The sequence below is a fragment of the Zalophus californianus genome, chromosome 16, assembly GCF_009762305.2.
Source record: "Zalophus californianus isolate mZalCal1 chromosome 16, mZalCal1.pri.v2, whole genome shotgun sequence".
Lineage (NCBI taxonomy): Eukaryota > Metazoa > Chordata > Mammalia > Carnivora > Otariidae > Zalophus > Zalophus californianus.
The window spans coordinates 23,292,667-23,308,578 of NC_045610.1; the positions used below are offsets into that span (position 1 = coordinate 23,292,667).

The following is a 15,912-nucleotide window of genomic DNA, read 5'->3' on the forward strand; positions in this document are numbered from 1 at the left end:
CAAAATGTCCTTGTATGCTCTCTGAGCTTTCACAGCCTCATTTCATCCTCTAGAGCTCCGGGCCCCACTAGGCAATGCAGCATAAGGGTTAAACCTCACAGACAATGGTTGGTATCTGGTTACTAGGATTCGAATTCCACGTTGGCCATTTACTAGTTGTGCGACCTAGGGCAAGTGAATAATCACGGCCGTAACGTCGGGATATTATTTCATCAGTGTGTTGTGAGAATTAAATGAGATGATGCAAGGTGCCTGATAATTAGAGTTGGCCGTTACAACAGCACTTAAAACCAAAGCTCGACCTCCCACCCACTATATTCTCAAGGCCGGGTTTGTGTGTGGTTTCGTTTTAATGCACACGTTTGTTCCAGTATCACCTTGTAGCCTCTGTTTTACTTGACAAGATAGTTAGACCGGGAGGCGATCACGACTTTCTGTCCCCGAGCTCGGCGACACCCAACGCCCCCAGGTGGCTTCAGCTGTCTGCAACCAAAGCTGAGCGAACTAGGGCATACCACTCGAAATCTTAGGGGAAGAAAGGCCTTTTCTAACCAAATGGTCTGTGTTTATAAGGCCTCCCCTCTTTCGTTTCCTAACCTTTAATTCTATCGGACACGATAAAAGTCAGAAATAGGACTGTAATTGGGACCGAGAAAGTAGGCTCAGCTTCCTCCCCCATGCTAATGGCGGCATTGGTACTTTCTCTTCTCCATTCCCTCTCAATAATGGTACCGTTCGCGGAGGGGAGAACAGAGAGGGGTTCTGAAGACTTCAGGTTTCAGAGGCTGGTACTCGTACAGGAACCACCCCTCGCGCCGTGGCGCGGTGGTACCGCCCACTGTCCTCTGATTGGCTGCCGAGGCCCCGCAGTCGGGCTCAGCCCGCCGCGCCGCCCTCAGTACAGCTCCGGCCGCCGCGCCGCCTGGCTCTCGTATCGCTTGTTCTCGGCGGGCTCTGGGGGCTCCGCGCTGCGGCCGTTAGTCATGTCGGGTAGGTGACTCCTTCAGCGAGCAGCGGCAGCGGCTAGAAGGGGCCTGGCGGGGTTGGGCCGTCTTCCCGCCCACCGGAGGGCCCCGAGGGAGAGCCTCCGGCCCTGAGGGAGGCTTGGGGTGGGGGGGGCGGCCGTGGCCGCCGCCATGTTGGACTGAAGGGACGCACGCTCCCAACGCTCTCCGTCTGCAAATCTCGGCGGGAGTGCTTCGGGCCCCCTTTTTTTTGACCCTGTCCTTGGAACCTGAGGAGACGTGCCGCTCCCGGGGAGGGTGTGTGAGTTGGTGGGGGGGGGGGGCGGAGGCCGTCTACGCCATCACGGGGGCGGGGGGAGCCCGTGATTAGAGCATCCGCTGAGAGAATCGGTGCTTCTGGTTCTCCGCTCCGCCTCAGATCTTTCAGCGAGGCCTCGGGCCACTCGTCTCGCCGCCTCGTACCTCAGTTTCCCCATCTGTGAAGTGGACTGGGCCTTCCTGACTCACCCATTCATCAGGTGGGGGTCTTGACGCTCTGGGAGCCCTTTCAGAGGACGTTGCCTTGCACGAAATCCTACTTACCGTCATTCCCTCTACCGTCACCGCCCGGATTCGAATGAGGGTGTTTGCATATAATTCAGTTTTCTCCTCACCCTGCTCTCATTTTTCTCCCTTCTCCAGTTTATCTCCTGCAAGAGCCCTGAAAGTGAGCCTTTTCTATTCCGGATAGACTCCTGTAGGTACATGTGGCATTTACCTCAAAGCATACAGGCCAAAGGAAAGGCAGTCTTACACGAAACATTTAAAGTGATAGACACTTCCACCCCCTCCTTTGTGTGGAAGAGGGGAGAAAAAAAAAAGGTCGATCTTTAGGACAGTCAGTTTAGGTCCTGCTAATAAACCCGGGTATAGAGTCTGGGACACGAATGTTCTCTAGACTTAGCAGTCCTAGCTAACCACGCAAGGTCCCCTGTTGTGGGTCCCTCACAGGCTGCAAAGACCCAGCTTTCCACTTGCTGGAAAACATGAGACATCACATTTCATGTGGAAAAGCAGAACATTTCCTTGAAGACATATGATGGGGATCAAAGTGATGGCTGGCACAGTCTTTCACATTTTTTAAGGGAGTTGGGACTTAAAAAACAAACACAGCACCCCCTCCCCCAGTGCGGTCTTGCAGAAGGATGGAAATGTGTGACAAAAAGCAAGTAGCAGGCTGAGATGAGGCCAAATTAACAAGACTGGCTGGACAGGAGAATAATAAACCTTCCTTAGATTAACCTTAATATTAAGTCTGAATATTGACCTTTTGTGGAACGGGGCACCTACCTGATGGAAGAGGCTGTTAACTGCACAGGATTTCTCTCTTGCTTCTTTCAGTATTTAATCCTTGCTCCAAGGAAAAATAATTTCTTACTCCAAGTAGACATTGGTACATCTTTTACCAGGTGCATAATTTGGAATGAAGTCTGGTGAAGCTCCACAGAAGTATGTAGAAGTAGGTCCTTAGGAGGTGTGTAACCCATCCATGGTTTAGATTCTCCTACCCTCATGGGGAAATTTACCATTTCAACGGACATTAAAAACTATTGGCGTTGTCTTGAATTTTACCGTCTTTATTGGTGTAAAACAATGGCTGTTTTTACAGGACTGCGTAGCTTTTATGGAAGATTAAATTTTAGAGGTTACCATCTGTAAAATCCAGGATTTTCAGTGTGTCGTATTAGTGTGTGAGCTGGTTTATCCATTAGTACTGATCTTCAAAGTACCAAGACACTAGATTAATTTGTCACTTTGTAAGTTAAGTTTTTTAAATATCAAGATTGGCTTTCACATGTGAAAAGAACTTTATATAATTGTTTCTAAATTAAATCCATTAAAGCGAGAATCTTTAAGTTCTACTTAGCGTTATATGCTGTTTATGCATTTTGTAAAATGTGTATAAAAATATTTTTGATTTTGTATAAAAATAGTATGCTTTTGACTTGTTTTTTGGTGAATGTTTCAATTAATAAATATAACAGTAAACCCCCCTAAACAGCTGATTGCATTAAGTTTAGTTAAATCCTTTAAACATTCCAAACTCAACCACTCCAGATGCCTGATAAAGCAGACTTATAAACTTAATAAAATATAAGTGCTTATATAGTCAATAAATAAGTAAAAACTGTAAATATTTTAAATCAAACTCATTCAAATACTGTTTACAATTGTGAGTTATCTGACACCTTCAAGTTAGAATCAAACGTATCAGTTATACATACAAAAATCAAAGTTAAGATACTTCTCATTTTGGCAGTATGGAAGACCAAAATAAATTGAAAGTCCTCTATCTACAAACACCAGAAATGCAAGAATTTACAAAAAAAGGGCAAGACCTAACCACCAGAAATGAAGTAGAAGCCAGCATAGGGCTAACTTGACAGTTGCCCTGAAGAGGCAGGTATAGGTCTCATCATTTAGAGACTTGGGGTTTTTGTTTGTTTTTTAAGATTTTATTTGAGAGAGGACAAGCAGGGGTTGGGGGGGGGCGCAGAGGGAGTAGAAGGCCCCCTGCTGAGCAGGGAGCCTGACTTGGGGCTCGTTCCCAGGACTCTGGGATCAAGGCCCCCTGCTGAAGACACACACTTAACTGAGCCACCCAGGTGCTCCGAGACTGGGGTTTTATTACCCAAGTACCCAAGGAGATGAAGCCTTGAGACTATTAGAGCCAGATAATGGGAACTGAGACCTTATATAAAACCTCCTAGATGTTTGGGGCACCTGGGTGGCTCAGCTGTTAAGCGTCGGCCTTCCGGCTCAGGTCATGATCCCAGGGTCCTGGGATCTAGCCCCGCATGGGGCTCCCTGCTCCGCGGGAGGCCTGCTTCTCCCTCTCCCACTCCCCCTGCTTGTGTTCCCTCTCTTGCAGTGCCTGTCTCTGTCAAATAAATAAAATCTTAAAAAACAAAAACAAAAACCTAGATGTTTGAAAGATTGTCTTCGGTGAAAAAGTGAACTAGAAAAAAACCTTTGTATCAGCATAACAGATAACAAGGAAGCTTGGGCCCTGAGTGAAAAAGGTCTGTCCTGAGAATTTGTAACCTGGGAACTGCTTCATACAATTTGGGTGTACATTTAGGCTAATTATGGGGGTCCAGGAAAACTTAAGCCAAGAAATTAACATAAAAATTGGTTCTGGGCTGGTAATAACCTTGGGGCTCCTGGTAGAAACAAATGAACAACCTTTTTTGGAGGAAATTTCACAGCCTAGGTCACAGGAATCTTCTAGAAAAAATAGGCCTTGCAAAAGGTAGATTCACATTAAAAAATTGTAGAACTCGGGGAGACAGTTCACCAAAATGAGTTTGTGACAAATGGGGTTAGAACCCCTGATAGGTAATCTGAAAGCAAGTAAGTTTGAAATTACTAAAAACCTGAAGGAAGGAATCAACCCTAAGACCAAGATGTTACGAATAAGTTTGAAAGTACCAAAAACCTAAAGGAAGGAATCAACCCTAAGACCAAGATGTTACGAAGAAAGGCCATATAGATTTACAAAGAACCTAGTATGAGATAGAAACAGTGGTTAAGTTGAATTGCAGACCCAGCAGAAGAAATAATTAGTGAAGTGGAAGACAGATACAGTTACAATTCAATTCAGAAGGAGATGAAAAGCAAGATTTAGAAACAGATGCAGAAGTCCTCTTATACATCTAATATATATATAATATGTCTCCTAAGAAAATGTGGGAGGAATCAGGATTATAGTTGAGATTTTTCCAAGATTGATGAATATTTTGGATCAAAAAACAGTTTCAAACATGAGATACCATGTTCAGTTCATCCTAGATAGATTGATATGAAACTGCAGATTATGAAATACCGATTACCTACCAGAGGAAAATAGGGAAATGGTAAGATTGGTAGACTTAAAAATTCTAAGAAGTTGGAAAATAATGAAATGATATCGAGTCTAAAGATTTAAGAGTACCACTTTCAGGCCTTTGCCAAAAGAGCTAAAAAATGTAAATCCAGAAAGGATGCAAAAAATAGAAGGAGCAAACAGTAAATAAAAAGCAAATACTAACAGTATGGAACATCGAAGATTAAAGTGATTACATTTGGAAGTTAAAAAATGGAAGCAAAAACAAAAATTGAATGTTTTACTTCTAAAGCAATAGGGGAAAAGGGAGTAAAGAAAATCCAGTAGGAGGCAGAAAAGGAGTTAAAAGGAAGAAACCCTAGTAAGTAGAAAAATATAATATAGGCTTGTAGGAATAAATGAAAAGTAGTAAAAATGTGAAAACGCCAATTGAAATAGTTTCACATTGGGAAAAGAAATTATCTCTATGTTGTTCAGAAATTAGATACCTGAAACGTAAGATTAAGAAATGTTGGAAGTATAGAGATAGAAGAAGATGAACCGGACAAACACCAAAAGCAAGATTGATTGTTTAGTTGTTACCAGTCAAAATAAAGTTTGGACATTTTTAATCATAATGTAATGTTAAAAGAGGATTCATCATGAATATATAAATCTGTACTTTTGTGTGCCTAACAAAATAGCCTCAAAATAGAGAAACCAAAAAAATATAATTGACAAGTCTGGTCAAATGGAGTTTTTTTTAGCACACCTTTCTGTGTGATTAATAGATGGGGCAGACCAAATGTTAGAGTATGAATGGTGTAACCAGGTATCATCTAGACGTACGGAATTTACTCAACATTTAGGAAATACACAGTTCTGGGGTGCCTGGGTGGCACAGTCGTTAAGTGTCGGCCTTTGGCTCAGGTCATGGTCCCAGCCAGGGTCCTGGGATCTAGCCCCGCATTGGGCTCCCTGCCCAGCGGGAAGCCTGCTTCTCCCTCTCCCACTCCCCCTGCTTGTGTTCCCTCTCGCTATGTCTCTGTCAAATAAATAAGTAAAATCTTAAAAAAAAATAGTTCTTTTCAAGCACATAAGGGGTGTTTATGCAAGTAAAATATTTACCAAGGGGAAAAGCAAAAAACAGCAAATCCTAATAAGTACCAGGAATAATAGAGAAAATACCTTTTCTCTATTTTCTGGCTGCAATGGAATATAATTAGGAAACAATAGAATCAAAACCCTATACACTTGGAAATGAAACATTTCTAAATCATGGATTCAGACAAGGCTCAAGTGTCAAGTACTCGTAATGAGCAGTAGTTTGAAATGCCATAAATTTACAAACTCATTTTCTCTGAGTATAAAATGTTTGTACTTAAATATATTTACACTAAGGGCCGTACTTATTGGTCAATATTCTATCTTGTAGAGTTTTAATGTCAGCCAACTAAAGTCAGATTTATAATTTCAGAGAACCAAAGTGACTGGGTTAAATTACGGACTCATTCATATAGAGTTGAACCAGGGTCACATGACCTATATGCTGTGTACTACTATAATTTTGCTTGAGCGAAAGGGAAATAAACAGGTCTTGGACTCCACTCTCAGTGGGAGAACCCCCATCCATGCCTTGGGATATTGAAGCTAAAGCTTCATTTATCCCCAGGATACTTTTTTACTCATACATCCCCCCGCCCTTCATAATCCTTTTCAGTTTCTGATTTAGTTGAAGCTAATTTCCTTTCTCATTTGGTAGATGTATCTAATCTCTTTGTGGTCCAGTTAGATTCTGTGTGCTTTTCATATTTTATTTGGTTATTAGTGATAAATCTGTGGTCATTTTTTCATGGGTATGGTAGTGATACACAATTTTTTCTTCATCTTAGCCTTATGTTCTTCACATTCATAGAAGTAGTCAGGATTTCATTCAATATTCTTATGATTAAGGATTTAAAAAAATCTTGTTCAGTCTGATTGTAGATCTCTGCTGCAGAAAAGTGGCAAATCTGATGTTATCTACTTATACTGCCAATGGTGATGTTTTTATATTGTAGCTTTATGTGAATTGAATGCAAATGTCACCAATTTGATTTCTGGTGGGTTTTCAGAACTGTTTGACAGCAAATGATTTTGTTTCATGTTGGATGAGATTGGGCCTAATGGTCAGCTGTTTCAGATGGAGTTATTTTTTGCAGTTGAAAGAATATTTCATATAATATTACTCTTATTCATCACTAATAAACTTTGAGTAGAAACCCAAAGGATAGAGCCTCTTCAAAAGTTTTTGATATAACTGATGTTTTGAGGTGTTGAGAAAAGCTCATAGTTTAAAAAAAAAATTTTTTTTAAAGATTTTATTTATTTATTTGACGGAGACAAAGCGACAGAAGGAACACAAGCAGGGGGAGTGGGAGAGGGAGAAGTAGGCTTCCTGCTGAGCAGGGAGCCCGATGTGGGGCTCCATCCCAGGACCCCGAGATCATGTCCTGAGCCCATGACCTGAGCCGAAGGCCAATGCTTAATGACTAAGCCACCCAGGCGCCCCTAAAAATTTTTTTTTGACATTATTTAATTCATGCCTTCCTTGGTAGTTTTTATTGCCGAAAAGGAAGCTGGAAGTAGGTCTTGCTGAGTTGGTATGCCGATTGGCCAAGTCCCTGGAACCTTGGTAAAGTTGGAGATAAACAACTAACTTAGCTGCTTTTACCAAAGTCTTCAGAGATCTGTTTGTTGCTGCTGATGGCCAGAGTGGTCCAGTTACAGGGGAATGGTGTGTATGTTGGACTGGTGAGGATTTGCAAGTCAGTGTAATCCTGGGGGTTTATCTTGTCAAGAGTATATGTCTTCCCCCCCCTTTTTAGTCTTGATTAGTTTCACTAGCTGCCTTTTTGTATGTAAAGGTAACTTGAGTTTTTGTTAAAAGGATGGATTTTTCACTGATTGTTTTATGCTTGTTCACTTGGTTCTTGTGACCATCAGGACACATTTGTAAAGTAGTTGTTTTTCAAAGACGTAGTTACTGTAAACAAATCCTTGCACAGTAATTTTAACTAGTTTTTTTTTCTGTAGGTAGTTTTTATTACATTTTCTTACCGCATTCCATCTGTAAAAGCTAAAGTCAGCCTTTGAGGGAAGCATAATTTTAAATAAGATTTAAAATTCTTTTTATGTGTTTTAGATTCTGGAGCTTACGGTCAGTCTGGGGGTGAGCAGCAAAGGTAAAGTATACGTACACTTTAATGATACCATGTAAGACTAGAACTGAGGGAAAAAAAGATGAATTGAGTCAAGCGTTCCTTTTGAGATTTGGTATCTGGATTTCTTAGAGTTAAATGTTAGCTTGTCAAGGGGGGAAGGCCTGTGTACATACTGAAACATTTTTTCCTTTTTTTAAAAAGCCTCCTTGAATCAGTAAATACAGATGCCCCCTAGAGATTAAAACAAATCTCATAGGTATTTTAAAGAATGTTTTCTTTAAGAAATTTTTTAAATGAAACTATTAAAAGGATTTAGACAATTGAACTATAGAACAGGTTTTTAGAGAAAGCATTTAAAGTTTTGATTGTATATAATATGCTATTTTTTTCAGAGCGGATTTTCTTTAAGCACTATAATAGAAATGCTTAGCATTTTAAAAAGACTCCTTACCATGCTTACAATAAAAAGAAAAATCTGTTTTTATGTGACTGAATACAAGGAATAGGGTTCTCTTACTTGCCAGAAACATAGCCTTTAACTTACACTATAAACGTTTGCAGCTCAATGTGAGATACTCAGAATAGCATCTCAGGTATCTTCTGTCTTTAGGTTTTAAGCTTCATGAAAACAAAACTGGTTTGACTTTTCTATTCTCATAGGGTAGTGCTAACTTCATAATAGGCAACTAGCAAATGTTTATTCAGTGAAATATATAAAGTTAAAGTCTGTTAGCACTTGATAGCTCTAGAATAATAAAAATGTTTTTTTTTTTTTTGCAAGTACTTTTTGGGGGGCATATATTCAGAAAGTTTGTTTCTGACTTGTTAGAATTTACATGCTATTATATATTGAATTAAGGTTCAAATCTGAGAGAGGTACATTTATTCAGTCAACGAACTATATGCCAGGCTGTGCTGTTACGGGGATATAATATAATTATTAAAGGCAGATTTAGGGCAGACGGTAGGAAGAAATTAATCTGTCAAAACATAGCTAATTTGATTAAAGTGCTAACTTAAAAAGTTATTTTTCTGTCTCAAATTTTTATTATGGGTCTTACTTCCATGTAGTCACTCCCCACACCCAAGTATAATTCTCTTGAGATTTTCTAGTTCTACTCAAGTTTTATTTGTGTGAGATTGTCAAAGCTAAACTTTTGGGGCTTGTTTGGTATTTAAGAGGTCTGGGAGTGACTTCATTTATGTCTTAACGGTCTTTGGTCATCACCTTTCAATTTAGACTCTTAAGAAACAGGCAGTTGGCAATTTCTCAGAAGAGAAGCTTGACGGGTTTGAAAGTTGAAGACAGGGTTTTTTTTAAGCTTTTAAATTCTAGCATATCTCTTTCAAGGAGTACATTTTTCTTTTACAGTTATTCTTCCTATGGAAATCAAGGCAGCCAAGGTTATGGACAAGCACCACAAGTAGGTTAAAATATAAATCGTGCTTTTTGTAAATATTTATTTTTATCAAGTAGGTGATAAAACTTGTATTTACCTAAATTCCAGAGCTATCCTGGCTATGGACAAACTACTGATTCCTCGTATGGACAGAACTATGGCGGCTACTCGGGCTATGGACAAAGCCAATCAGGTTGGACTGGTTTGTTAATTTGCTATTTTAGAAATTAAAAAATGAGAATATTTACTAAATGGTATATCCATCCAATCTTTAGGTTATTCACAATCCTACAGTGGTTATGAGAATCAAAAGCAGAGCTCATACGGCCAGCAGCCTTACAATAACCAGGGACAGCAAAACACGGAATCATCAGGAGGGTAAGGAATCAGTAAAAGCACAGAGATTGTGTTGGGTAGTGGAAATAACACTTTGAGTATTAAATAGATTTCACCATCAAATCCTAGCTTTACACATTTTTTTTTCAGAAAAGTTTTGAAGGATGAATTTCATAGTTCTGTGTTAGGAAGAATGTGGAAATTATTAGCATTGTCATTTGATTCTTATGATGTGTTATTTGTAATATTACTGTTTAGCTGTATGAATGCAAATGATTTATTTTTAAAGATTTTATTTATTTGAGAGAGAGAGAGAGCAAGTGAGCAAGCATGAGCAGCAGGGAGGGGCAGAGGGAGAAGCAGACTCCCTGCTGAGCAGGGAGCCCGATGCGGGGCTCGATCCCAGGACCCTGGGATCATGACCTTAGCTGAAGGCAGATGCTTAAGCTACGGAGGCACCTAGGCACCCTGCAGCACGTGATTTAAATGTTAAAAAAACATTTGGAGCTCTGCTTTATACCTGAGATTAAATAAGAACCTAGCTATAAAAGGAGACTTTCAGTACTTGCTTTTATTTCCGTTTTATTTTTTAGCCATTTTTTAATGTATTACCTTTTCAGGGACAAAAATATTAAAAAGTACCAAAACTATCCACACATTTCAGATACTCTAAATATGTTTTATTTGTTAACATAGGTAGATGAATATTTACCAACAAGTTTACAGGTATTATAGCTTGTTTTTTTTTTTTTTTAATTTTTGTTTTGGTTTTATAGTTTTTTTGAAGTTTCAGATGTGAGGAGCTTGTTCTTGTTACTAATTTTAATAATAGCAACTTAATTTTTTTAAATTGTGCTTTACATTTTGTGAAATGCTTTTGCATTCTCGAATTGATCCTTAGCCATTATGAGAGAGTGTCAGTAATTATCCCCAGTTTGTAGAGGTAAAGAGAAATTAAGATTATGTAGCCTGTTAAGTTACATAGCTAAAAAAGTACGCAAAAACTGAGATCACAAGTATTCTCTCTGCAGTGAAAAAAATTATTCTAAGTGAAATTCGGTTAAATAAAACCACTGGGGAAAGATTTGTGAGGTCACATTGTCAGTCTTATAGATATGAGAGTGTTTTGAAAAGTAGAAACTGGAGTACACATGTAGGAATAATTTTCAGAAAGCATGTTACATTAGAAGGAAGAACTCTTTTAAGTCCTGTTGGTTAGTTTTAAAATTAGGAGAAGGATGAATTTTTGGAAGCATGAGGTATAAATGCAGACCAAAGAAAAGTGTTAGATTTGGTTTGATAACCATTTTATTTTTTTTATTTTAACTTTTTATTATTTTATTATTTTTAAATTTGTAAAAATTTATTTGAGACACAGAGCACATGGGCATGTGTGCACGTAGGGGGGAGGGGCAGAGAGAGAGGGAGAGAGAATCTCAAGCTGACTCCCCGCTGAGTGTGGAGCCCAACGTGAGGCTCCATCCCATGACCGTGAGATGCTTAACTGACTGAGCCACCCAGGTGCCCCTAATTTTTTTTTTGACAACAATTTTAAGATTTTATTTATTTATTTGAGAGAGAGAGTGAGAGCCAGAGAGCACGAGAGGGAAGAGGATCAGAGGGAGAAGCAGGCTCCCCGCCGAGCAGGGAGCCCGATGCGGGACTCGATCCCGGGACTCCAGGATCATGACCTGAGCCCAAGGCAGTCGCTTCACCAACTGAGCCACCCAGGCGCCCGACAACAATTTTAAAGTGAGGCACTAGAGTTCTGACTGTTGATGTGATGTGCTTTGGGTAAGGAGTTGGAGGAACATACTGAACTTTATTATTTATTAGATTGCTTTGGTCATCTGATGGAGAATAAGGTGTGACTATTAAGTTATGAGACTTTTTGTTCCCTTTTTAAAACATTAGAACTCAAATCCAATTAAATATTCCTTTCAACATTCCCATCCTGAGAACAGGTAATTAATAGTCATATTGCTTAGAACATACTTAGAAATTTCTTTTTAATTGCCAGAGATAATAAAGCAGTCTCACTTTTTTGTAGACTAGTTTCAGATAAATGGCATCACAAAGCAAGTTCCTTCCTCTAAAAATCCGATTTACTATTGTTGTCTTTTTTTGGTAAGATTCTATTTTTTAAGTAATCTCTAAACCCACAACTCTGAGATCAAAGTCACATACTCCACTGACTAAGCCAGCTAGGCGCCCCTTACTGTTTTCTGAAACTTATCTTTGAAGATATTTAGGAGAATGTACTATAGGTTCTAAAGATAATTATAAGAAAATAGTACCCTGGGGTGCCTTGGGTGGCTCAGTCAGTTGGGCGTCTGCCTTTGGCTCAGGTCATGATCCCAGGGTCCTGGGATTGAGCCCCGCATCGGGCTCCCCACTCAGTGGGAAGTCTTGTTCTCCCTCTGCCACTCCCCCTGCTTGTGTTCCCTCTCTCACTGTGTCTCTCTCTGTCAAAAAGGTAAAATCTTAAAAAAAAAGAAAGAAAATAGTAGTACCCAAAATATTATGAGATAACATTGTTAAACTTAAGTAATAGAGAGCCTTTTAACGTACCTTAAAAAGACTCAGCACTTGGGGCACTTGGGTGCCTTAGTCGGTTAAGTGTCTACATTTGGCTCAGGTCATGATCCCAGGGTCCTGGGATTGAACCCCATATCGGGCTCCCTGCTTGTTGGGGAGTCTGCTTTTCCTTCTCCCTCTCCCCCAGCTCGTGTTCCCTCTCTCCCTCTTCTCTCAAATAAATAAAATCTTTTTTTTAAAAGATTTTATTTATTTATTTGACAGAGGGAGACACAGCGAGAGAAGGAACACAAGCAGGGGAGGCGGGGGAGGGAGAAGCTGGCTTCCCGTGGAGCAGGGAGCCCGATGTGGGGCTCCATCCAATGACCCTGGGATCGTGATCTGAGCAGAAGGCAGACGTTTAACGACTGAGCCACCCAGGTGCCCCAATAAATAAAATCTTTAAAAAAAAAGAATACCCAACACTGGTTGTGATATATTTGTTAAAGAATGAGACATATTACTGTATTTTGTGGCACCTTTAATTTTTTTTTTAAGTTCAAGGGGATGGCAAAAGCCATAGTAACTTTTTGTTTCACTAATGTCTTCAAAGGTGTGTGTGGTTTTTCTCATAATATGGCACCTCTTCAGTGATAGTGAATTCCATTGCTGATCAGGAGATTTTGTAGATAAGATAACTAAATGATTTGCACCAGAAAGTGGGGGTAGGGCTGTCTGGATGGCTCAGTCAGTCAAGCGTCCGACTCTTGATTTTGGCTCAGGTCCTAATCTCAGGGTCATGAGATCGAGCCCTGTGTTGGGCTCGGGGCTCTGTGCTCACTGGGGGAAGTCTGCTTGAGATTCTCTCCCTCTGCCCATCCCCTCTGCATTCTCTCTCTTTCTTTCTCTCTCTAGCAAATAAATAAATCTTAAAAAAAAAAAGTAAGTAGTAGTAAATATGGTTGAGGTCTATCTGGTCAGGCCTCTCAGTCTCAGTCAGTTTACTACAGTGAACATAATCCTTCTATAAAATTTCAAATTCTTGATTTCTGTTTAGCCAAGGTGGAAGAGCGCCTTCATATGACCAGTCAGACTATGGTCAACAAGATTCGTATGACCAACAGTCAGGCTATGATCAACATCAAGGTTCATATGATGAGCAGTCAAATTATGGTCAGCAGCATGATTCCTATAATCAAAATCAACAGTCCTACCATTCACAAAGGGAGAATTACAGCCACCACACACAAGGTATGATATATTGACCTATTATTTTTCTTTTTTCGCCTCATAGGATTATATTGAATTTTGGATTAAAAGACCTACGTAGGATTTCAACTGTTTGTAAAAATTCAGAGTGACCTTGAATATACATGCTTCTCTCTCATGGCCATCAAAGCTAGTTTATTAGATTTCTGTTTCTGAACTTCTCAGACTCCCAAATGGTCATGTGACTTTTTGATGGCTGATGACATGAATTTCCTTTGTAGTGTCACTTAACTCTGATCATTTGACAATGCTGCTGCCGCCAGTTGTATTGATAGTGTTGGTATACTTGATTGAGGGAAATTATCCTATATTAGCCTTTTCACTTCATCTAAGAAGGAGTAGCCATTCTTTCACTTGTTCTCTTACAGCATTTGGAATATACTACTGATACTTAGGAATCGGTCTGTGCCATGGACATGAATACTTCAAGGGCACAAGTCTTGTTTTACTCATTTATACTCTCATTGCCTAGTATAGGGCCTGGGTCATAGTGAGTGCTTGATAAATATTTGTTGAATAATTGAATGAATGAATAAGTGAATGAGTAAACATGGAAGCTCATTCAATGAATATCTTCAGTGAATATAGTCACTGAATATGTCTCAGTTTGAAAATCCAGTTATTTCACCCAAAGAACAAATAATCCAATCAAGAAATGGGCAGAAGACATGAACAGACATTTTTCCAAAGAAGACATCCAAATGGCCAACAGGCACATGAAAAAGTGCTCTACATCGCTCGGCATCAGGGAAATCCAAATCAAAACCTCAATGAGATACCACCTCACACCAGTCAGAATGGCTAAAATTAACAAGTCAGGGAACGACAGATGTTGGCGGGGATGTGGAGAAAGGGGAACCCTCCTACACTGTTGGTGGGAATGCAAACTGGTGCAACCACTCTGGAAAACAGTATGGAGGTTCCTCAAACAGTTGAAAATAGAGCTACCATTTGATCCAGCAATTGCACTACTGGGTATTTACCACAAAGATACAAATGTAGGGACCCGAAGGGGTACGTGCACTGCAATGTTTATAGCAGCAATGTGCACAATAGCCAAACTGTGGAAAGAGCCAAGATGTCCATTGACAGATGAATGGATAAAGAAGAAGTGGTATATATACACAATGGAATATTATGCAGCCATCAAAAGGAATGAGATCTTGCCATTTGCAACGACGTGGATGGAACTGGAGGGTGTTATGCTGAGTGAAATAAGTCAATCAGAGAAAGACATGTATCATATTACCTCACTGATATGAGGAATTCTTAATCTCAGGAACAAACTGAGTGTTACTGGAGTGGTGGGGGGTGGGAGGGATGGGGTGGCTGGGTGATAGACATTGGGGAGGGTATGTGCTACGGTGAGCGCTCTGAATTGTGCAAGACTGTTGAATCACAGATCTGTACTTCTGAAACAAATAACGCAACATATTTTAAGAAAAAAGAAAAAGAAGAAGATAACAGGAGAGGAAGAAAAGGGGAGTATGTCAGAGGGGGAGACGAACCATGAGAGATGATGGACTCTGAAAAACAAACTGAGGGTTCTAGAGGGGAGGGGGGTAGGGGGATGGGTTAGCCTGGTGATGGGTATTAAAGAGGGCACATTCTGCATGGAGCACTGGGTGTTATGCACAAACAATGAATCATGGAACACTACATCAAAAACAAATGATGTAATATATGGTGATTAACATAACAATAAAAAATTAAAAAAAAAAGAAAATCCAGTTATTTCTTGTCCGTGCTTGATTCACATTTAAGTATTTTTGAGGTAAAGAAATAACTTGTAAGGTTAGGGTTATGCTTTTCATCTAATTATTAAGATTCTGTACCTAATATTGTACTGTAATTCAAACTGTTCTTTATCACCATCACATCAAATGGTTATATCCCTGTCACCATTTTGCTTTCTGACTATAGCAGAGTGGAATTTGACACAGATATAATTCTCAAACATATTTAATTCCAGATAGTTTTATGATAACTTGGCATTTGAGTTCACATTGAGTGTACATGTGCCATTTTCCAAAGGACAAGTGTGTGACCCAAAGAGCCATTTAAGTTTATATTATGGGAAGCCTTTATCAGAAATGACAATGGTTATTTATTCATGTATATATTCTTTCCTTTTTTTTTTGTAGATGACCGTCGTGATGTGAGTAGGTATGGAGAAGATAATAGAGGATATGGCGGGTCACAGGGAGGAGGTAGAGGGCGTGGGGGATATGACAAGGATGGAAGAGGTCCTATGACAGGATCAAGGTAAGTATTTAGGTATAGGTGTCTACATTTCTTCTCTATCTCTTTTTTTAATTTTAAAAAAGTTTTTGTTGTTTTACTTAGCTGGTTTGATTCCAGCATCTGATTTAGGTAAG

The 15,912-nt window shown here is 39.7% G+C and overlaps 1 protein-coding gene across 2 annotated transcripts in view; it reads left to right on the plus strand.

Moving 5' to 3' along the window:
* The first annotated feature begins 875 nt into the window (after positions 1 to 875).
* TAF15 (TATA-box binding protein associated factor 15) overlaps positions 876 to 15,912 on the plus strand; it is a 34,731-nt gene continuing 19,694 nt past the window's right edge. The window contains exons 1-7 of one of the 2 annotated variants that reach the window (XM_027625993.2): positions 876 to 990; positions 7,994 to 8,033; positions 9,385 to 9,436; positions 9,521 to 9,605; positions 9,688 to 9,790; positions 13,323 to 13,516; positions 15,679 to 15,799. In XM_027625993.2, coding sequence (XP_027481794.1) covers positions 984 to 990; positions 7,994 to 8,033; positions 9,385 to 9,436; positions 9,521 to 9,605; positions 9,688 to 9,790; positions 13,323 to 13,516; positions 15,679 to 15,799 — 602 coding nt within the window. In that variant the 5' untranslated portion in view covers positions 876 to 983. The remainder of the gene's footprint in view (positions 991 to 7,993; positions 8,034 to 9,384; positions 9,437 to 9,520; positions 9,606 to 9,687; positions 9,791 to 13,322; positions 13,517 to 15,678; positions 15,800 to 15,912) is intronic. The other variant, XM_027625994.2, reaches the window with a different exon arrangement.